This window comes from Phacochoerus africanus, chromosome 15 (assembly GCF_016906955.1).
Source record: "Phacochoerus africanus isolate WHEZ1 chromosome 15, ROS_Pafr_v1, whole genome shotgun sequence".
In the NCBI taxonomy this organism is placed as follows: Eukaryota; Metazoa; Chordata; class Mammalia; order Artiodactyla; family Suidae; genus Phacochoerus; species Phacochoerus africanus.
In genome coordinates this window covers 55,581,711-55,603,847 of record NC_062558.1, presented here as the reverse complement: position 1 = coordinate 55,603,847, position 22,137 = coordinate 55,581,711, and the positions used below count along the sequence as shown (strand labels likewise).

Sequence of the window (22,137 nt, the reverse complement as noted above, 5' to 3'; positions counted from 1 at the left end):
TACTTCTGAACACCTAATGTGCTCACAGTTGTGCTCTACACGTTCCCCAGGGAAATACCTAACTTAGAAAACAACACCGCACAAAATTGGCGGGTGAGCTCCAGGGGCTGAAGTCCAAGTTAGACCAGGCAGAGTGGGATCGCATTTCCTCACTGACCCAAGGTGTGGCCAAGAAGGCAGAGCTCCACGCCAGGCTCTTTCCAGGCCGAGCACGGACTGTCTGGACTCTGATCCAAGGCAAACAAGGAAGCAAACCTCGAACACCTGGCCCTGACCCCCGTCGATCGGGGCAGGACAGAGGCGGTGGCCCTGGCCACGAAGACCCTCCTCGGCCACTGCCGGGTCCGCACCCGCCCTGAGCGCCTTCCCTCCGAGACTTTCGGACACGCCGGAGGGGAGCAGAAGGTCTCCTCCTCTTCCCCGTCCCCGGCCCCCGAGCCCCAAAGGTGCGGCAGAGACGGCCAGCTCCGCCCGGGAATCTGAAGCACACACTGCGTCCCCTCCAGACTACTCGTCCCATAGCAAGCCGGTCGCGGCCTGACTCCCCAGAGACCGTGTAGGAAGCCGGCCGGGCGGAGGCGGGCAGCAGGAAGCCCCAGCACCCAGCAGATCCGCGAACGCGCCCCCGACGCGGAGGCAGGGCCGTCGAGGACGGCCGCACGCGAACCGGGAAAAGGCGGCTTGACCCTCCTGCTTCCCGTAGCTGTGCGCGCGCCCGGCGGGAACGCGGACGACAGGCGGCGACGGACGAACAGCCTCCCGCGCCGAGCGCCCGCGACGCCTACTACGCTAGCCCCGGGGTGAGTCGGGGGAGTGGGCTGCTGCGCGCGACTGCGGGGGGATTACTTGGGCTGCGCTGTCCCCATTCAGAGTTGGACGGGTGGGACCGGCTCCGCGCAGCCCCGTCTCTGGTTCTCACCGCGGCAGCGGCGGGCTGGGTGCGGGAAGTCGGCCGGCGCGACGCCCGGGGGTGAGCGGTGGTTGGGGTTTGCGGCCGTTCCTGCGGGACCCCCGGGCGTCCGACAGCCCCGGGGCCACCTTCTCATCTGCGACCTCCCGGCAGGGGCCGGGCCACCTCCCCGCGCGCGTATCCTTCCTGGGACTTTATATGATCGGGGTCCTTTAGACTTAGTGTCAGACCTCCGTGGCCCTTGGCGGACTCTGGTCACGCTCTTTGGAGATGCCGAGTCATTGGACGTTAGGAGACGCAAGTCCTCCGAATTGTTTTGATCACCCGTGCAGCATCGGGATGGCTTCTGGTTGATTACCACAGGTCCTGTGCCTGTGTTTATTTCAAGGAATGATCGGTTTTACCTGAGCCTATGGTTTAAATTGGGTCGCTCCCTGTTCACGACGTAAATTAGGCTTGTGGCCATGGCATCTCTGTATCCTTTTCTTTTGCTCTTGTTGATGTTTCCTGAGTTTGGCGGAGCACAAACAACAGTTTGGAGGTTTTGACCAACGTGTAAGTTAATAGGTGGGAGTTACATATATAAACCAAGAGGGGTGCAGCGTTTGCTTCTTTCTCTTCCTCTTTGCCTCCCTCCCTTTTTCCTTCCTCTTCCCCTCCCTCCCTACCTTCTTCCTTTCTTAGCTTTATTGAAGTTTATTTAACAAATAGAAAATGTATATTTTTAGGGCATAGCTCTTGATGTTTGGCTACACCCATTTATTTTTCTTACAGATCTTAGACCAGGCCAAGTACTCTGATTAGGGGGTCACAAGCTGAAATTCAGGTGTTATCTGGTTTGGGCTGTATTTTCTGGGGAAGAATCCACTTCCAGGATACTTGAGTTTGTCTCCAGAGTTCATTTCGTTACAGTTTCCTAGTCTGCCCACCTACACGCCATCTCAGATGCCAGCAGTAGTGTGTTAAATTCTTTTCGTGCTTCACATCTCTGATTTCCTCTTCTATCACACTTCTCTGGCTTCTTTCTTTCTTTCTCTGGCTTGTGTAATTACATTGGGTCCACCGGATAATCCAGGACAATCCCTATCGACATCAGCTGGTTGGTAGCCTTTAATTACACCTGTAAAATCTCTCTTGCTGTGTAACATGGCTTAACCACTCAGCTTATGTTACATCCAGTGTTGGAGATTCAGTTTTTTCTTAACAGAGGCAAAGTAATAGATTTGGTCAGTGTGTATTGAACTTTGATGACAGAATTGGTGGAAGGAAAATGTTGGAAGCTTTAGTTTCGTTTCTCTCTTAGTTCTGCTTAGTCATCGAGTCTTCCGTGGTTTAAATGTAGTACTGATGGATACTTTTTTTTTTGCTACAGGGAAAACTATCTCATTAATATTTGAGGCATCGAATTTTTTTTATTTTGACTTGTTTAATTTGGAGGAGGTAAAGCAACCCCTTCTAAATAACAGTAGATAAAACTTAGCATGTACTGTTCCAATGTTTTATTAAGTAATGTAAACCCTCAGAACAAACCTATGAGGTGAATACTATTATTATTCTTATTTTACAGGTAAGAAAAGTTAAATGAACCTCTCTGATAGTTGTATAGGAGTATTTGCTATTATTTTGTTTTAGATTTTTTTGTTTGTTTGTTTGTTTGTTTTGGTCTGTACCTGTGGCATGCAGAAGTTCTTGGACCAGGGATTAAACTCGTGTCACAGCAGTGACCGCCAGGTCCTTAACCCACTGTACCACCAGGGAACTTCTAGTATTCTTAATAAGTTTTTTTGTTTGTTTTTTTCTTTTTTAGGGCTGTACCTGCAGTATATGGAAGTTCCCAGGCTAAGAGCTGAACCAGAGTTGTAGCTGCCAGCCTATGCCACAGCCACATATGCGACCTACGCTGCGATCTTAACCCACTCATCGAGGCAGGGATAGAACCTACATCCTCTTGGATACTAGTCATGTTCTTAACCCGCTGAGCCACAGTGGGAACTCTCAATAATAAGTATTTTTAATAAGTTAGAAATTTTCTACTGATGTACTTTTAAAATCAATATTTCCTGGAATTATAATGCAAAATTATTTAGTAAAATACATGGGATAAGAATTTCAGTCAGATCTTTGATTGTAATACCATCTGGTTATTTGGTAAATATCAGTAAAATAATTTATATATTTTAAAAAGTTGTGAAGAAAAATAATGCACACTTATTTTTCTTTCCCTCTTATTTTGATTTTACACAGGGCAAGTGCCTCAGTTTCAATCTGGAAATTCTTTAAATGAAACCTGTTTAAAATCTTAGGCCATACACAGAAGAGAGACCCCGGTCAACAAAAAGGTGGAAAAGAATGACGTTGTCCTTAAATAATCTGCAAAATGTCATCTACAACCCGGTAACTGATTTCTATAAACTTTTTGCCTGTGTCAGGGTTGAGAGCAAATCCATTTGGATAGTAATTATCCATTGCTGGGGTGGGGAGGGTAAGAGTAAAATTCAGTAAATGTAAGTGGTGTATCTGCCATGTGATGGGGACTCTGGTGGGCACTGTCCAACAGATAGAGCCCTTGGAGCCCCTGGATACTCAAGTCAGATTGCCCCAGAACATGCCTTTCTGCATCTGGGGAGTCAGCCAACTGCGCATCAGATAGTGCGTGTTTACTGGGAAAAAAAAAAAAAAAAAAATCCAAGCGTGAGTGGATTCAAACCCCCACAGTTCAAACCTGTGTTGTTCGAGGGTCATATGTTATGAATGGAGAGCATGGGCATACAGATGGAGGGAACTTGGCTGTGGTGGTGGTGGGAAGGTTCAGAACATCCCAAGACATAATTTTCAAAGGAAAATGGATTTCTTACTCTACAAGTTTTAATTTTTCTTTTAAAATTAGACCTGTTTGTGAGAAGTTAGCATCTCAGCTTTTCTCCCTGCCCCTCAAATACCTCGTGGTACCTGAGCAGAGAATGTCAAAAACTAGTGAGGTGGAGAATGAAAAAAATTAACAGTCTTGTTCCAGGCACTCTGAATGTAATTGCTGGAAATTTCAGTGTATTTCCTGGGAAGTAACAAACTTGTTTTAGTTTCATGTAGTGTGAGAATCTTTAGAGATGTTTCATTTCCATGTATCTGAAGCTGAACTTAAGTCTGAGATGGAATTGCTTTTTTTTGGTAACCCTCTAGGAGATTCTTGGTAAGAATCCTTCAAGTAAGGCCTTAAACCAGTCCTATTAGTGTAAGTAAGTGGGTCCAGGTTTCTGTTGTTTGCTTTGTAGCTGCAGCCCTTTTTTTTTTCCCTAGGGGTTAATGCCATTGTGTAAGAATGAGGTACAACCGCCATATAAAGTGATGTCTGTTTTAGAAAAAATAGCCTTTAGTCATAGTAGGTTTAAAAAGGAAAACTTGCTGGATTTGAAGTCAGCAGGACATTTAAAATGATGTTGTGCATCCAAGGTTAAAAACTCCATATTGTAGACTGACTTTCTCCAAAGTTGTTTTTTTGTTTTGTTTTGTTTTGTTTTTGTCTTTTTAGGGCTGCACCCTGAGCACATGGAAGTTCCCAGACTAGGAGTTGAATTGGAGCTGCAGCTGCCGGCCTACTCCACAGCCACAGCCACGCAAGATCCAAGCCATGTCTGTGACCTACACCACAGCTCATGGCAACGCCGGATGCTTAACCCACTGAGTGAGGCCGTGGATGGAACCTATATCCTCATGGATACTAGTTGGGTTCATTACCACTGAGCCACAGTGGGAACTCCTCCAAAGCTGTTTTGTTTTTGTTTTTGTTTTTCTCTTTCTCCTCTTCCTAAATGCTGCCTGTCAAGGGTTACTGAAATGTAATCTTGGCTCAAGCCAGGAGGAATGGATGGTCAGGTTATACTTTCAGTTCTGGTCTTCATCACAGAGATGCCTTATTTGAATGTTATTAGAAAATAATTTTATAGATTAAATACCTGCATATCCCTGTGTAATGATGAACTGGTAATTTCCGGGGTTAGCACCTTCAGCTACAGACTTGAAACAGAAATAAGCCAGCGCTTCGTTTCCCGAGAAAGGGGAACTGAGGGGTAGTGCTGCTTTAGACCAGCAGCTGCACTCAGGGCTCCCAGTGGCCTCTGCTGCGCTGGGGACAGGTCATGATACCACATTTCCAGCGTCAATTTTTTTTTTGCGTTGTGGCTATTTTCTTAGTGATCAGTTCTAACAACAAGGAAGTGTTGAGTTTCTGCTATAGTTTTACTAAGCCTTATGAAGACAGAAGTGCTACCTTTTTATTTTAATTTCTTAATGTTTGTGAAGTTTTGGTCCACATTGGTGGTAGACAGATTCTGTCCATATGAATTCTTAAAAAATATAAAGTAGAGTGTATAACTGGCCTGTGTAATTTTTTTCATTTTTAGTATATTTCATTGACTAGTTCAGCTGATAGAATTCCAAGACTTAAAAAAGTCAGGTTCACTTCTCTTTCCATTTAAAGTTAGTCAATAATTTTCACCATACCAGAAATACTTTCAGTGAAACCTCTTGTTTGGCAACTCAGTATCTACTTACAATTTTTAGTTTTTGCTTTTTAGGGCCTCACCTGCAGCATATGGAAGCTCCCAGACCAGGGGTCAAATTGAAGCTGCAGCTGCTGGCCTACACCACAGCCACAGTCACTTGGGATCTGAGCTGCATCTGTACCCTATGCTGCAGCTTGTGGCCACTTGGGATCCTCAACCGAGGAGGTCAGGGAGGGAACCCACATCCTCATGAATACCAGTCAGGTTCCTAACCTGCTGAGCAGCAGCAGAAACTCCTTCTACTTAAATATTTTATTATTGTTGTTTATAGAGTTCTTAAGATATGGTTAGGTGTTAGCTAGTTGAAAAGTTACTTAGAAATTAAACAGATTGGTTGTCACTCCAAGTTAATAAACCACTTAACATTAATCCCACCTGGTGCTGAAAAGCTCATCATTCCAGTTTCCTTAGGCATCTTACCTCCACATTTATCCTTTCTCCTTAGTGTCCTAAGTACTTCCCTTTCTACCTTGCAGTTTAATCTTAAAACAAAACAATAAAAAGCTTTCTTTTTTAGCCTCTGAGGTTCCTTCCTGCCTTTGTTCCCTTGCTCTTCCTTTGTTGATCTCCTTCCTGAGAGACTTGATTTCTGCTGTCCTGATTTCCTCTGATCTTTCACTCTCTTAATTTCTTTTCTTTTTTTTTCCAGTTTCTTTTCTCTTTTGCTTTTTTAGGGACACCCTTGTGGCATATGGAGGTTCCCAGGCTAGGGGACAAATCGGAGCTACAGCTTCCAGCCTACACTACAGCCACAGCAATGAAGGATCGGAGCCGTGTCTGCGACCTATACCACAGCTCACGGCAACACCGGACCCTTAACCCACTGAGCGAGGCCAGGGATTGAACCCACAACCTAATGATTCCTAGTCGGATTCGTTTCCACTGTACCACGACGGGGACTCTGAGTTTCTTATTCTTCCTAAAAAAATTTATTATAGTTGATTTACAGTGTTCTGTCAATTACTGTCAATTTCTTTCTTGTCTTTACCAATCTCATCTTCAGTGGTTCTCTGTTTTTTTGATGTCTTTACTGATCACCTTTTAAATGTGATGCAGTTTATCTACAGTTCTGCCCTTTCACCCAGAGTGAATCTCCAGCTCTCTCATATGCCCTGCCAGCTCTTCCATTGTGAGTTAAAACAAAACTCCCATCTTCCTTCCCTAACCAGCTTCTCTATTGTGGTTTTCCATTTCTCTCACTGTCCTGATTTTGGAGAGATAGAGATAGAGATAGTGGTGGTTTGAGCTGAGATCTTAATTTTCTGTTCAGGAATTGAACCTGGGCAGCCTGGAAGAAAACCAGGAATCCTAGCCATTAGACCAGCTAGAGGCTAAAGGCAAAATTTCCCTGATCCTTGCCCTCTGTTGAAAGCAAGAATGTTTCAAGGAGGCAAAGATGTAAAAACAAGTATAAAGTCTCTTGATAGAAGCACAATACAACATGTGGGAGAAGCACACAGAGAAGTAGTCTGTTTTTCTAAGGTAGAAGCAAAGCAGTAATATGCACCCAAAGGAGTGAGTGTGCGGGTGTCCCCCCTGAATGAGAAGTGCCAGAGAGGTGATTTAAACCACTTATATGGGACAGTTTTTCCAGGTCCTTGTCTTCCTTTGGCCAGTTATCTTGTTTTATCTTTCACACCTGATTGGACCCAGGGCCCACCCTGATGTGTTTGCTTTTCCAAAGCAAAGCGTGGTGGGAAGGTTACCCAAACTAATCATGGCCTGGCAGGCCCTCTCTTTCTGACCCAGAGAGGTGTCTCTGTGCATGTGTAATTGGGGTCTCCTTGACCCTGAGGATGGAGAGAACATGACCTCTTGGTCTTTTGTCCAAGTAGGGCTTAGCTCCTCTTTTGATCCTGTTATTACCGTTGTTTAAGAAGTTCACGGAAGACAAATACCAGTTATTTGCCTTGTGCTTGTTGTTATTTCTATCTTGAGTATCAGTAGGTAGCTGGTTGTGTATTTTATCCCAGAGGCCCCCCCCCCCCATCTCCTGCTTTAGGAAGTGTAAACAAAGGCTAGTTGCAGTTGTCTATCCTGGAGCCCACCTTTCTCTTGCCTCACTTCCATGCCGTCAAGCCCCAACTATTTGAAGATAATCTGTTTTCAAAAACTCAGTGGCTTTTCCTTTTGTATTTTAAAAATACAAACAAAATATGTGTAAATCATTTGAAAGAATTCAGGCAGTTTTTAAGGGTTGCATTAAAACGTAATTTTTCTTCTACCTTGGTGCTCAGTTGACCTAAGGTCAGTCAGATTCTACCAGATTTTTTTTATGTCCTTCCTGAGAATATATGTGAATCCAAGAGTGTGTGTCTGCTGTGTTTCACCTTGTACATATCCTGTTTCTTTAGATGCATGCATCAGACTGTATAAACTGCCCTACCCTGCTTTTTTTTTTTTCTTTTAACACATTTTGGAGAGATGAGCATGTTTAGAGTGTCCTCACAGTTATGGCTGTATGATTCGTCCATTGTATGGATGTGCTGTAACTTAACCAGTCCCCTGTTAAAGGGCTGTTTCCTTTCATCATGGTATCTGGTGCTGTGGTGCCCATCCTTGCATTTGCATCTTTGTGCATACGTGCTAGTATTTTATAGGTTGCATCTATAAAAGTGGAATTACTGGGTCAGAGGGTATGATAGCCTTCTTTTATCTTCTTTTGGGCCAGGACTGGGGTCTTCCTTATTTTTCCATGTTAAAGCCATTGGCAGTCCTCCCCTTATTGAAACTGACTTCCCTGATATGACTGCCCTGCTCTGATGGACCCTTCTTTCTCTTCTCACCTGCTGCATTGAGGTCTCCCAAACACCCTCTGTTTTGATGCATCACCAGCACAGAGTCATACCCATGGCCATGATACATCACAGTAAAGGATGTAGAGTAAAATCACAAAGGAAAAAGGCACAGGGGGCCAAATCCAGGGGAAGCCAGTGCAGGATTTCCAGGGTATTCTCCCAGTGGAGTCATGCAAAATGTACTTAAATCTCCCAGCAACTGGCAGTGACAGTATGCGAGACATGTTAGCTACAGGGACTCTCCTTAGAGACTCTGCCCAGGGCCTTTACCTGAGGGCTGGTCCTGTAGATAGCATCTGTCTGGCACGTACCAAAACTCCAGACTCCCAACAGGAAAGCAGGTGTTTAGCAGAAATCATCTTGTTTGCACAAAGTTTAGGCAGGTGACCCACACGTCTAAGGGTGGTGGGTGCTTGCTTGGAATCCAAGTTCCTAGACAGCAGCCAAGGGCCAGCCTTGGAAGGAGCCCTTTCAAAGGCAGCGGCCAGGTCTGCTTTGTTAACTCTTTCTGCACATGCGCCCCTGACCTAACAGCCATTGAGGCTCTGCTCCTAACGTTTCTTCTCAGTTTATTGACTTTGATTTCATAGTCATCTCTCCTCTGACATTTAAGTATGAGTCTTGGCCATTCACTTAATGTTCGTCCTGAATCTCCTACTACTTTCAGTGTATTTCCTCTTAGATGGGTTGCCAACTCTCTGCACTGAAAGTGTTCAAAACTAATCATTTTTTTCTGAAATTTGTTTCCAGCTTTACCGTTTTAGGTGGTGGCCCTTTGCAGACAGTTTCCTTTGAAATATCTCTTGTGTTTATCTCCTCTAACCCCTGCCCCTCAGTGTCTGCTGCCCTCCAGCCTGGACTGTATCCTTATCTCCTTATGCCAGGCTTACTGCAAACAGCCAGTCTCCCAGATAATCCCCTGCCTCACCCCCCAGGATCGTCGTGCTCAAACTCCACTTTCATTCTCTCATTCTAAAATCTGACCCTAACTGTCTAACTGCTCCCTTACTGTTTACTGTCTCACAGATGCATCTTGTGTTTCCCTGCCTCTCTGCTTTTGTAAATTGACATTTCTACCTGAACTAAGCTTCCCACTCCTCCCCTCCTAACTATATTCTTCCCAGCCCAATTCATACCTTCTTCATAAACTTTCTTTGGTGGCCTCAGTTAGAATTCTTTATACATTTTTCTGAAGCATTTATTTGACTCCCCCCCCCCTTTTTTTTAGATATTGAAGTAGGGTTTATAAACACAGGAGCCAATCCCTAATTTAAACAGAAAAGGAATTTTTTATTTATTTGGCCATGGCTGTGGCATGGGGAAGTTCCTGGGTACCAGGGATGGAACCTATGCCACAGCAGCGACAGCGCCAGATCCTTAATCCACCAGGGAACTCCAGAAAAGGAATTTATTAAATGATGTCAACAGGCAGGACTGAAGAACCAGGCTTGTCAACTCCGTAGTCAAAGACATCAGCCACAATCGTGCTGCAGGGCTGTGCTCCTAAGAGACATCCACTGCCACCGCTGGGCGAACATGGTACTTTTGCATTGGTTGACCCACCATGACCGCTGCTGCCTCTGACCTGGCTGTAGCTGCTGCCCTGTGGTCCAAACGAATACTGCCTGGTTCTGGCTGTTTCCCATCGCTAGTTTTATCTTACAGTCTGAGCCGGGGCTACCGCTGGACAGTTTCGTCATGGGCCCTCGTTGCAGTTTAGATGTGGTCTAGTGATGTTCATGAGGTAGAGGATTTTCGCCTATGGAAGGAGTTTCCGATTTGAAGAGCCAGAATGTTGTGTTTCCACTCTAATTACCTTCTCGTGGGCATCTGACTTCTTCCCATCTGTACCATAAGCTCCTCCTGGACAGACGTACACGACTCTCATCCTTTCCAGCTTCAGGCTACCTAACACTGCCCTTGTAGAGCGGACATTTAATAAGTGATCATAAAAAAGGCAAAGCAATACGAATCAGCTAGGATGTTTGGGCAGGTAAGTCCAAACCTAACTAGGGCTTAAGCTTCTCGTATTGTCTCCACTGTGTTTTATTATTTTACATTAATTATAAGTCGTTCCAGTCTGAGAAACAGCTGTGCTGCCAATGCAAAAAAAAGAAAAAAAAAGTCTGAGAGACACCTGTGTTGGGTGCCCAGGTGGGGCTTGATTTGGAGTGCCCTCTGCAGGCAGAGGTGTTGTCATCTCCTCAGTGCTGGCCCCGGGGCCCTGATGGTCTGGACCCTGCTGTTGGGATCTTCAGTGGAACTTTAGGAAAACGGGAGTGATGGGGCCTGACATTGCAACAAGTTGTCTTTTCTGCTATCAGAGTTTTCCTATTAGGGAGAAGTTTTATTTCACGAACCCCACAGCCAGATAAAAAGTACTATGAAAAATATCAAGTATCTTTCTGTAGAGAAGTTGGAGTGGTTTGCAGATGCTCCGAGTCTCCTGGCCTTTCCTGTGTAGCTGTTTCAGTGGTGAGGAGGACTTGGAAAGCGCTGGGGTCTGAGCAGATTTATATGCAGCCTATAAGAATGAAGTCTTTTGGGAGTTCCTGTCGTGGCTCAGCAGAAATGAACCCAACTGGAGTTCCCGTCGTGGCACAGTGGTTAACGAATCCGACTAGGAACCATAAGGTTGCAGGTTCGATCCCTGCCCTTGCTCAGTGGGTTAAGGATCTGGCGTTGCCGTGAGCTGTGGTGTGGGTCACAGACGCGGCTCGGATCCTGCGTTGCTGTGGCTCTGGCGTAGGCTGGTGGCTACAGCTCGGATTCGACTCCTAGCCTGGGAACCTCCATATGCCGCAGGAGCGACTCAAGAAATGGCAAAAAGGCAAAAAAAAAAAAAAAGGAAAAGAAATGAACCCAACTAGAAACCATGAGGACTCAGGTTGAATCCTTGCCCTCACTCAGTGGGTTATGGATCTGGCCTTGCTGTGGGCTGTGGTGTAAGTCACAGATACAGCTTGGATCCCGCATTGCTGTGGCTGTGGTATAGGCCAGCAGCTGTAGCTCTGATTCAACCCCTAGCCTGAGAACCTCCATGTGCTGCAGGTATGGCCCTAAGAAGACAAAATAAGTAAATAATAATGTAGTCTTTGATTTTGTAAATGAACATTTGTTAAAATTATTTTTCCTAGATAATCCCCTATGTTGGGACCATTTCTGAGCAGTTGGAGCCTGGAACTTTGATTGTACTACGTGGGCATGTTCCCAGTGACTCAGACAGGTAAAGTCACCTTGTTACATGAGAACAATTCGAGTAAACTAGTGACTCAAACAGGTAAAGTCACTGTGTTAGAGAGAGAGTAAACTGTCTCTTTGTGACTGTGGAATAACAACAGACAACACGGGAGAGACCATTTGAATACTTGGAGGCCTGATTTTGCTTTTATCAGCAGCCCTGGCCAAGGAAATTGCAATGAATAACTGAAATAAAGGTTAGGTGGATTTCTAAAATGTCATTAAGTCTGATTTTAGTATAAAAAATTAGATAAAGAGTTGATGGAGGACTTGCGGTCAGATGACTGGGACAAAGTCTAGTTATAGCACAGCATTCCCATAGCATCTCTTAAGATCTCTCTCGGGTGGTTTTATCTAAGGTTTGCTTTGGATACAAACTCTGGACTAGACTCTATCAAAGTTGAGCGCAGCTCTGTGTGGCCGCTGCCCAAATAGCTGTGAACATGAAGTTTAAATAAGCTGTGAACGTGAAGTCTAGAGGACACAGCCCAGACGCTACAGGCTGCCCCATAGCGTCAGAGGAGGAGGGGCCGCGTCATGCTCACTCTGCCGTCCAGGGTGAGGCCTCTTTGTCAGGCCTCTTGGAAGCTGGGACCCTGGTCCTCACACCTGTGTTTTGGGTAGCTGGCTGGTACACGTGGTGTTTGCAGGGAAGGAGGAGGGTGGAAAGGCAGAGGCCAGCTGACTCTTGAGGCCAGTGATTTTCCAGAAATGCTTCACTTGCACCCCCTGGAGGAGCTTGGAGCCCGTGGGCCAGCCTGCCTGTGGGGCGGCCAGAGATGGAGGCGCTGACTCTGGACGGCAGGGCCCAGCTGCAGCTCAGGCTATTGCTGAGCAGGAGGGAGAGGAAGAATTGGGTGGGGGTTCAGCCAGGTTGGGGTTCAGCCACGTGCGTGAGTTGGGTATCCCTCAGCCTGGGCTCTCTCACAGGGACTCACAGGGTTCTCTCCCTACGCAGGTTCCAGGTGGACTTACAGTGTGGCAACAGTGTGAAACCACGAGCGGACGTGGCCTTTCATTTCAATCCACGCTTCAAAAGGGCCAACTGCATTGTTTGCAATACCCTGAAAAATGAAAAGTGGGGATGGGAAGAGATCGTCTATGACATGCCTTTCAAGAAAGAGAAATCTTTTGAGATTGTTATTATGGTGCTGAAAGACAAATTCCAGGTGGGTCCTGGAGAGCAGAGGTTGAATCCTCTGTCACGAGAGTAAGTGCAGGGAGCACTGTTCCCATGAGTGAACTCACCTTGTGTCTCCTGAATGCAGAGGAGTTTGGTGTTACAGTTTCTTGGTGAAGTAGGGGTTAGCAGGCCCCTGCCTGTGAGGTGGAGCAACTGGGTGGCCAGTGGGCGGAATGTGGGCCCAGATGCATTGGATGGTGTTTCTCCTCGAGGGGAGGAGCTTCCTTCTGACCTGGTGCAGCATTGTGTTCATGATGAAGTGGCGAACACTAGCCACCGGGACACGGGGTATCTGGAACTGATGGACAGGTGGGATCCTGGTGTAGAGTTGGGGTGGGGAGTTTGTGAGGTTCCGTCCTACTTCTGCCAGTCCATCCTGTAGGATCAGGAGATTCCAGACCCGGAGGCCACCTTAGAAATCCTGCGTGTTCTCATTACCATGGCTGGCCGTCTCAAGTGTGTTACCCCTGTGTCAGTGGGATCTGGTCCTCGAGGGCCTGAGGGGCCTCCCAGAGGAGAGAGTTGACTTGACGGGTCAGATGGAGATCTCCCACTGTGTGCAGACCCCCCACCCCCCATCCTTCAGAGCCCACAGAGCCCCAGCCTTCCCCCAAATCTTGCATCTCTCCTGTTCCTTCTTCTCTCCCTTCTCTGGTCTTTTGAGTACTTTGTGTGTATCATCCTTTTTGTTTGTTTTTCTGCTGAGCCTGTGGCCTGTGGAAGTTCCTGGGCCAGGGATTGAATCTGTGCCATAGCTGTAATCAGAGCCACAGCAGTGACAACGCTGGATCCTTAACCTACTGAGCCACCAGGGAATTCACTGTAGCATTCTTCTTAGAATTTGTTCCTGTGCTCTTGTGCTTGGGTTTTTTCCTTTTACTGTGCCTGCCACTGGGGTTTTAAGCTCCTGGAGGTCAGAGGCCTGTTGTACTCTGCATGTTCCCTAAAGTCTATACCCACCCCAGCCCGCCCCCTGCTCGCCCAGCAGTCCTGTACATGGGGCGGGGGGTGAGGGGGAGGGTGCCCTCTGAGCCTTGGGCTGGAGTCTCCAAAAGCATAAGAGCAGCCCTTTGAGAAGCACTCTTTCCTGCTTCCAAGTAGGAATCAGAGAGTTGGGTTATTGCCCATGTTCATTCATTCAGGAAAATTCAGCAGGTATTTATGGAGCATCTGCCTCATGCAGGGTGGCCTCTAGAGTGCGGTCTCAGGATGGGGCGGGGGGTGGACCCGTGGGGCAGGTCTCTGCTGGGGCTCACGAGCCCCAGGGTGTCTCCGGTGCACACCTGGCACACATGCATGCAGATGTGCTGCACACACACAGGCGCCATCTGTCTGGAAAGGGGCCAGGCATTCAGTCAGGGGAAGCACAGCACTGAGAGGTGTGGGTGCTCCCAGCCCAATTTGGTCAGATGGCTCACGAGGAGACCTGTGGGAAGGGGTCTCAAAGGAAATCAGGTCACCAGATTGAAACTTGGGTAAATTAATAACATTAACTGTTATATGGGGCGGGGGTGCTGTCCTCTGTCTGTGCAGGTGGCTGTTAATGGAAAACATACCCTGCTCTACAGCCACAGGATCAGTCCAGAGAAGATAAATACGCTGGGCATCTATGGCAAAGTGATCATCCACTCCCTGGGTTTCAGCTTCAGCTCGGTGAGTGCCCACCCGAAGTGCGGGGCTTCTTTGGGGATGTTTTCTGATGCAATGGTAGGAAACAGCTTTAACAGACATCTTTTGGGATGCTGGCGTATTAGTTTGCGGGAAGTAAATCTTCCAGACTAGTACGATGCCACTTATCAACCAGGGCTTTGTCTGTAGGATCTCAGATCTAGTATGGCTCTAACAAAACCCCACAGTGGTAACAACAAAAGAAACAACTCTGTAGAGCTGAAGAGGGGCGTATGTCCTTGACGCAGGAGCACAGGGCAGTGCTTCTCTGAGAGTTTCCTAGAAGTGGAATGTCGGAGTCCACAGGGTATTTGCATTTTAAGCTATGATCAAAATTGCTAACTTGTCCTCCAAAAACAGTGAAACAAATTACAGTCTCAAGGTCTGGGCCCATTTGCTCACATTCTTCTTGACATTCATTCCTCTGCCCTTTAATGTTTGCCAGTTTGATAGAAAGATGCTAAAGTTAAGTGTATTTTTAGATCATAAGTTTTCATGTTCAGTGCCATTTATAATTTTTTTGGTATGTTTATGTCAAGCAGGTTATACTTAGGATTCTGATGGATGTTAACTTTTCTTTAGGATTTAAAAAGTACCCAAGCATCTACTCCAGAACTGACAGAGATAAGCCAAGAAAATGTAAATATTAACTCTCTTAATTACCAGTTTAAAGATGTATTTTAAATTTTCATGTAAATCGGGTGGCAGGCAGGCTAAGTTTTTTCTTTAATTATGTTTTTAACATGAAAATGTATGTTTTTTAATAATTACTAAGCTGGAAGTAATCATTTTAAAACTGAGGCGCATGCTTTCAGTGCTGCAGGTTTTGCTCTTTAGCCTGTCAGTGGATCTGACCACTACCCACCAGTCTGTGTACAGAGAACTCTCTCAACTGCTGAACAGTGCCGTCAGGAGGTGTTTATAAATAGTGAACAGTGTGTCTCAGCAGATGAACTTTCACATGCATCTTCTGTGGAAACAAGTGCAGTTCAGACAGTTTCTGTTGTCACTTGTGGAGAAAGGTCTTACTGATCTCAGCACATTCATAGGAAGAATAAATATGTAATCTCAGGCTTTGGGGAGCTCCTGGGAAAGAACAACGCGAAATGTGTTTGCAGCTAAGACATGATGAGCTTCTGGTGGAGGGGAGAGGATTGAGACAGGTGCAGCGGTCAGAGACTTCCCAGCCCGGGTGGCCCTTGACAGCTCTGGAGCGCCCTTCCAAAACACTGGCCTCCTGCCTGTGGACCCCGGGGCAGAGCAGCCGCTGTCTTCCCAGGCCCTGAGCAGGACAGCTAGTAGGATCAGACTGCTCGTGTTATAAAATGTCTTTCTTTCCCGTCAGACATTTTCATTTTGTCTTTCTCTTCCAATAGGTACAAAAGTTTGACGTGTCACAGTTTGTAAGTATTTTTGCTATAACATGTGGAACACTTGTAAAAATTGCCCAGGAAATGAATAGTTTAAGCCTTGGAAGACAGCGTCATTCATTCCCTACCTTATTGCAGAACTGTTTCCCTACAGCCTAGTAATAGAGGAGACATTTCTAAAATCGTGCCCAGAACTGTCTACACCAACAGCAAAGGTTCGACGGCCAATCACACTGGCACCAAAATACTACCTACCAACTGTTTGTCAAAGGTTTGAAGAGCCAAAGTTTTCTTAATCTGATTCTGTATTACAAATTAAGTTTTAGTTAGCTGGTATGTGTAACGTGTACCCTCGGTGCAGGCCCAAAGCAGCCACTTTGCATCTGTACTGGTGTCCTGGATGGATCTCAGTCAACCAGGCATCCCGTCCTGAGCCTTTAGTGTGTTTCTGTAACTCCTCCACTTCAGCCGCTTCACCTTGGGGCTTCGGACCCCACGCTGAGGTGAATTCCTCAGAGGGAATTTCACCCAGACAAAGGATGTCAGGTCTCACCCGCATTGTTCATTTTTATTGTCTGAAACACTGAGTGCTCTGAGCCAGGCACAGTGGTGACCTCTGGGGACTCATCAGAACCAGTGCAGCCTGAGTCTGTCCCTTCATGGGGTTTACAAGGATCATGGCCTTTAAACAGTTCCCTGTCTTTGGACAGTTTTCCCCCAAGACCTCTTTCTGTGGGCTTCCGAGTGCTGACTGTGGTCTCTTTGCAGACTCTGCCATTCGTCGCAAGGTTGAACTCCCCAATGGGCCCTGGCCGGACTATCGTCATAAAAGGAGAAGTAAATACAAATGCCAAGGGGTCAGTATCACGAGGTGACCTTCTTAGTGCAGATGCTGGCCATGTCTCTTACTGCTGTGCACCGGCCCAGGGTGGCGAGTGTGGGGAGGGCTGGTGCCAGGCATCCTCATTTGAAAAGTGAGAGTGCTGAAGCCAGAGCAAGGCTGTTTACGACAAGGTGACGGCAGAACCTGGACTTCCATGGCCAGACAGGAGGGTGATATTTTCATCCATGAGGCCCATCCAGCGCCTTGTAGGATTGTAGGGCAGCCTGTGAGAGCAGAGAACTTTATCAGGGCTCCTCTTGTAATGAACTTAAACGTTTCTGCTTCTGCAACTTTTTCCAGAGAGGTTCAAGCTTCTGAAAGCTTGAAATGAGAGCTATTTCCTAGCAAGTAGCCTTTGAAGAACGAATGTAAATGCTAGGGGTGCCTGCTTGAAAGGACCCCGCTCCTGTGGCAGACCCTAGCCTTTGGTTCACTTCTTAACCCTTTCAAGGTCTTCTCACCCAGATCTCTAGCCTTAAACATGGATTTAAAGTTTTGCATGTTTTTAGTTTGCAAATAATATGTCAGTGGTATGCTGACTCAGACTCCTACGTGTCGCCTTCCTCAGCATTCCTGGATCCTTGTGCGCATGTCTTGTGTAGTCAGTTTCATTCTGATTAAGAATGCAGAAACCCCACTCCTCCCTTCTACTTGGCTAATTGATTTTTTTTAATTCTCTCAAAAAGCTTTAATGTTGACCTGCTATCAGGAAAATCCAAGGATATTGCTCTTCACCTGAACCCACGCTTGAATGTTAAAGCATTTGTAAGAAATTCTTTTCTTCAGGAGTCCTGGGGAGAAGAAGAGAGAAATATTACCTGTTTCCCATTTAGTCCCGGGATGTACTTTGAGGTAAGCTGTTCTTCTTTGAAAATGGGACAGGAAAATGAATCGTCAGGGCAGGGGTAGGGTAGGTGAGCCCTTTAAATCAGGTCCAACTTAGTATGTGGAGACTGCGGGTGGTTTTTGTTCATTTGGAGATGGTATTTTGAATGCCCTCTTTCATCGGCATTAAATGGCTGAGCCAGTAGAGAGCCACATTTATTTACATGGGAATTATTTGTTCTCATAACATTTTTGTGTAGCCCCCATATTAGTTACTAAGAATTTTCACAGGGACTGTGTCTCAGGACTGGAGTAACATGTTTAATCCTAAGTGAACATGAGGACGCAGGAACCGCAGGCTGTCCACACTGCCTGCCACCTCCCATTTCGGTGACACACAGCTTAGGAGGCAGTACTTTTGTCCAGGTGGTCCTGTTTGTATACATTCAAAGAAAGATACATTTAGACCACTGGAACTTGAAGGCATGTAGTTCTGAGCCTCCGCATCTGTGAATATTATGATAACACAGCATTTCCCCAAGGAGGGCATTTCTGGGCTGTGAGCAGTCTCCTTGATGCGTGGCTGCTGGGTGGTTGGCCAGGTGCCCTCAGGAGCTTAGGTGACTCCCTGTCTCCCATGGTCATTTAGGGTGGTTGAGGTAGGTCATGCTTTACATTTTAAAACTGTCACATGCTCCGGACCATTTGAGTTCTCAAGGACTCAGCTGTTCAAAGCATGAACAGCAGGGTGGAATGGCAGATGGCGATGTGTTGCTGGCATTTACTCCTGAGTTCCACTGCGGTGCAGCCCTGGTCCGTGCAGTGACAGACGGCTCTGTGCCTTGGAAGCTGTGAGTTTGGATTCAGGAGGATGTGGAAGGTTGATGGCAGAGTTGAGTGAGGAGATTTCTGAGACAGGTCACTGGAGGTGGGGAGGGCAGGCAGCACAGTGGCCCACTGACGGAGCAGGGGTCAGGGTGTGGAGGGTGACCTGCGGTCACGGGAGGCAGAGGAGTGGATGCCCCAGAAGGAAGTTGATCCTTGTGGTCGGTGACAAAAAAAACCAGTAACTTGTTTTTTGACCTGAGCCCCAAGTTTGGAATTACTGTATTAAAAGAGGACAGGAATAAATTCTAGAATCATCTTTCCCTTTTGTTAGTTTCCTATTTCAACAACAGTAATTATACTCACGCTGGATCATTGTCATTTTTTTGTAGTGATGTATTATTTTTCCAAGTAGCTTCAAACTCCTGCCTTTTTAATAGGCTTTCATTGAGATTCTCAGATCTTTTTACTTTGATTTTATAGTATCGTCTGTTCCTTGGCATTTCAGCCACTTATTAGTTCTAGCTGTAATCATTTAAAATCTTTCAGTTTTGTAATTTCACCTGTGAGCTTTTTATCATGTTCATGTTGGCATGAGCTGTGCAGATGGTGGTGAGGGACTATAGTTCCTCGTCCCCTTCGGTCAGGGGTCTCTCAGTCTACCAGGCCGGCGCCTTCATGTTTCTGTTTGTCAGGCGCTGGCTCCGCACTTGCTCTGCTGAGTGTGGATAACTGACTCTTTGCCACTGCGTCCACCTAATGCCAGCTTGTCTTCCCTTCAGAGCATGAGGCTATGTCCAGTGTCCATCACCAAAGGTCCCTCCACAGCTGGCTGAAGCTGGGATGATTCCCACAGCTGTGGTGGGCCTATCACCCCGTGATGGATTCTCTCCCAGTTCTCCATGTAGCCCTAGAGCCTTTAACTTGTGTCAGCTGTCACTGTTATCCATGGAATGTCCCCCTCTTCCTGAGCCCTCCCCAGCGGCCAGCCCCACTAGTCCTGTCAAAAGAGAAGAGACGCTCGCTTTGCTACTTCACAGATTCAGATTTTGTGCCTCAGCCTGGCCTCTGGGGAGGGGGCCAGGTTGGAGGAGGCAGTGCTCCCCCGACCCCACTCCGTGGAAGCCACAGTGGAGGCGGGGAGCAGTCACGCCCACCCACTGGCCTTTCCACTGAGGGTGGAAACACGTGGCAGCCTTGGTGGCCAGACTGGAAGTTTGAGGTTTAGGTGTACGAGTGATGGAAGAGGAAGCGGTTTCTTCTGTGAACTGACATCAGTGATGAACCTTGGCCAGCAGGCTAGCAGGCTAGCCGCGCATGGATTTTTACAGCGCTGGGCTTTGAAGAGCTTTTGAGAAAGAGACAAGATGTGCTGAGCCGGGTGGGAGGCCGTGGTGCAGTCCCTGGCAGATGCCTGCAAGTTTGGAAACTTCGTATTGTCTGAGTGCCCGAGGCCCTAGAGTTTGAGGCCACAAAGTCTGTACCCAGGTCCCCTGGTTCTCAGCCTTTCAGTGGGAACGAGCTCCCCTGTGAATGAGAATCACGATGCTGGCCACTTTCTCATCTATGGAGTTCCCAAATGTCGCTGAGGGGGGGCAACTCTCTACTTTCCCAGGAGCAGGGGGCAGGAGAGGGTGCAGAAAGGCCAGCAGGCCCTGGGGACAGTGTGAGGTTCCATGCCTATAAGAGTCACTTCCCTGAGTGGGACAAGGCAGGAATTAACCAGATACACTTTGGGTCAGGTTAGGGTCTGAGAGCTCTCGGCAGGGAAGTTTGCAGGATTAGGCTGCGAGTCAAGCAAATGGTCTACCCCTCTATTTGTGTGCAGGAAACAAAAACCTTGAAACCCAGGGCAAACACTAATGTGTGTATTATGCTTTCCTTGCAGATGATAATTTATTGTGATGTTAGAGAGTTCAAGGTTGCAATAAATGGTGTACATAGCCTGGAGTACAAACACAGATTCAGAGAGCTCAGTAATATTGACACGCTGGAGATCGATGGCGACATCCACTTACTGGAAGTAAGAAACTGGTAGCTGGCACGACTGCTGCTAAAACTGAAATACAGAATGACTTCGTAACACTGGCCTTGTTACAGTGCATCTCACTACCACCACACGGCTTCTGTATATTGTTAGAACAAGCTTGCAAAATCATAACCGAGTCCTCCCGGTATCCTCAGTCCTCACCATGCAGTGTGGCTCTGTCTAGTGCAGAATGAGGAAATGGGAAGCAACAGCTTACAGTCATTATTATAACAGGCCTTTCTGCTCCCCCCGCCCCCGCCACCCCCTGGCCTCTCTTTAAACCCACTTCACATTCAAGTATTTACTAAGTGCCTCCTGTGACACAGCAGCCACCCTGCATTGAGCACTAATCTTTCACCAGCTGGGGACAGACAGCGGTGCATGAAACCTCTCTGTTTTGTTCCGTTGAGCTCAGAACCTTCTGTGCTTTGCCACTGCTCCACCATTTTATTTCAGGTACTACACCATCTCACCAGGGACTTCAAAGGACACTAATTTATAGGTGACACAACTTCTCTTCCACTGCTGGCTCTCAACCCAGGGTTCCAGGAGATCCCATAACTCAAAGGATTGACAGTGACTTAAATCTGGCGATTTTCATTAGCATAATAAATATCTAGCTCTACTAGCTGTAAGTATTACCAAATAATTAACAAAAATTAAGGCAAAAAAACAAAGCAAAACCAAACCAAACTGTGTGGAGATGAACCACAGTGGTGTTGATGTCAATCTCGAGGCCACTGGTTTCTGTACCAGTAAATGGTTGCTTTAGAATGTTGGTTGAATCAAAGTTCGGCACATACACTACAAAAAGTACGGTAGATGCAGGATGAATTTAATTTGTAGAATGTTTGCGGGTAACAAAACAATGTCAAGATTAGATTTAATGACTTTATAAAACGGGCCCTATTAGAAGGTAAAATATACCAGCTGAGACCAGCAAAGCAGAAGCAGCGTAAACGCCTGCTGCTGTCGACTGCATGCGACCCAGCACTGCCTCTGCTCTTCTAAAGACGAGTCCATCGTCCTCAGGGACTGAGATCAAAACACTGTTTTAAGTGATTAAAATCAAACCTGTAACAGCAAGTTAAGTTGTCGCATTTCTGTGATTTTTTTCTATTATTCTTTGAAGTGAGTTGGCAGAAGTTCTTTGTAGAATTCTTACAGGTCAGATCTTGTTACAGGAAATTTCAGAAGCTCAGTCAGATCATTTTATCGTATTAAAGTGTGCTAGGCTGAATTCTGCCAGGATTTGGGAATATTTTCCTAAGTTTTGGGCTAGGTTTATTTGTATCCCCATATTGCAAAAAATATTGTTACCAATCTTACTTTTAAACAGTACTCAGTGTAGAAAACAATTCTTTTCATGTTAATTTATTATGCTGAGTCTTGCCAAACTAAAAAAAACAACAAAAACAAAACAAAACTCAAACCACCATCCCCATTGGTAGAGGAGGGGATGTTGGGAGGGTTGTAAAAGGCAAGAAGGGTCTAGAATTCCCCACGGTTATTTTTCATCTTCAGAGAAGATCATCAGAGGGCCCAGCAGACTGTGGAAACTGTAGACCATCTTAGGAAAAAAACAAAAGCCCCACTTACCTTGTTTCCTCTGAGTCTTAAACATAATTTCATTTTCATTTTACATGGATGATACTAAGAAGTCAGACCAATTTTTTGATAGGATAAATACAAAATCTTTTAAGATTATTTTTGAAAAGAAGTTATTTGCATTTTATTAGTGAATCCTATTGAGACATTACTCAGAAATATGCATTCCTAACAAGCTCTGTCTCCAAACTGCTCATCAAGCTTTTGCTTCTCTCACAATTCTGCTTTAAACTTCTACA

At 46.3% G+C, this 22,137-nt stretch overlaps 1 protein-coding gene across 3 annotated transcripts; it reads left to right on the top strand.

Annotated features, from left to right (window-relative positions):
- Positions 1 to 566: 566 nt before the first annotated feature.
- On the top strand, positions 567 to 21,381 carry LGALS8 (galectin 8). 3 transcript variants are annotated; one of them, XM_047762307.1, is made up of 11 exons: positions 567 to 800; positions 3,155 to 3,304; positions 11,405 to 11,493; positions 12,466 to 12,676; positions 14,224 to 14,343; positions 14,941 to 14,997; positions 15,735 to 15,761; positions 15,883 to 15,999; positions 16,497 to 16,585; positions 17,298 to 17,463; positions 20,150 to 21,381. In XM_047762307.1, exons 2-11 carry the CDS (start codon positions 3,260 to 3,262, stop codon positions 20,297 to 20,299), a joined length of 1,071 nt encoding a protein of 356 aa, XP_047618263.1. In that variant the 5' UTR covers positions 567 to 800; positions 3,155 to 3,259; the 3' UTR covers positions 20,300 to 21,381. The 3 variants fall into 3 exon arrangements, with proteins under 3 accessions (XP_047618263.1, XP_047618265.1, XP_047618264.1); XM_047762308.1 differs by lacking the exon at positions 567 to 800 and adding an exon at positions 1,230 to 1,465; XM_047762309.1 differs by lacking the exon at positions 15,883 to 15,999 and having other exon boundaries at positions 655 to 800.
- The last annotated feature ends 756 nt before the right edge of the window (positions 21,382 to 22,137 follow it).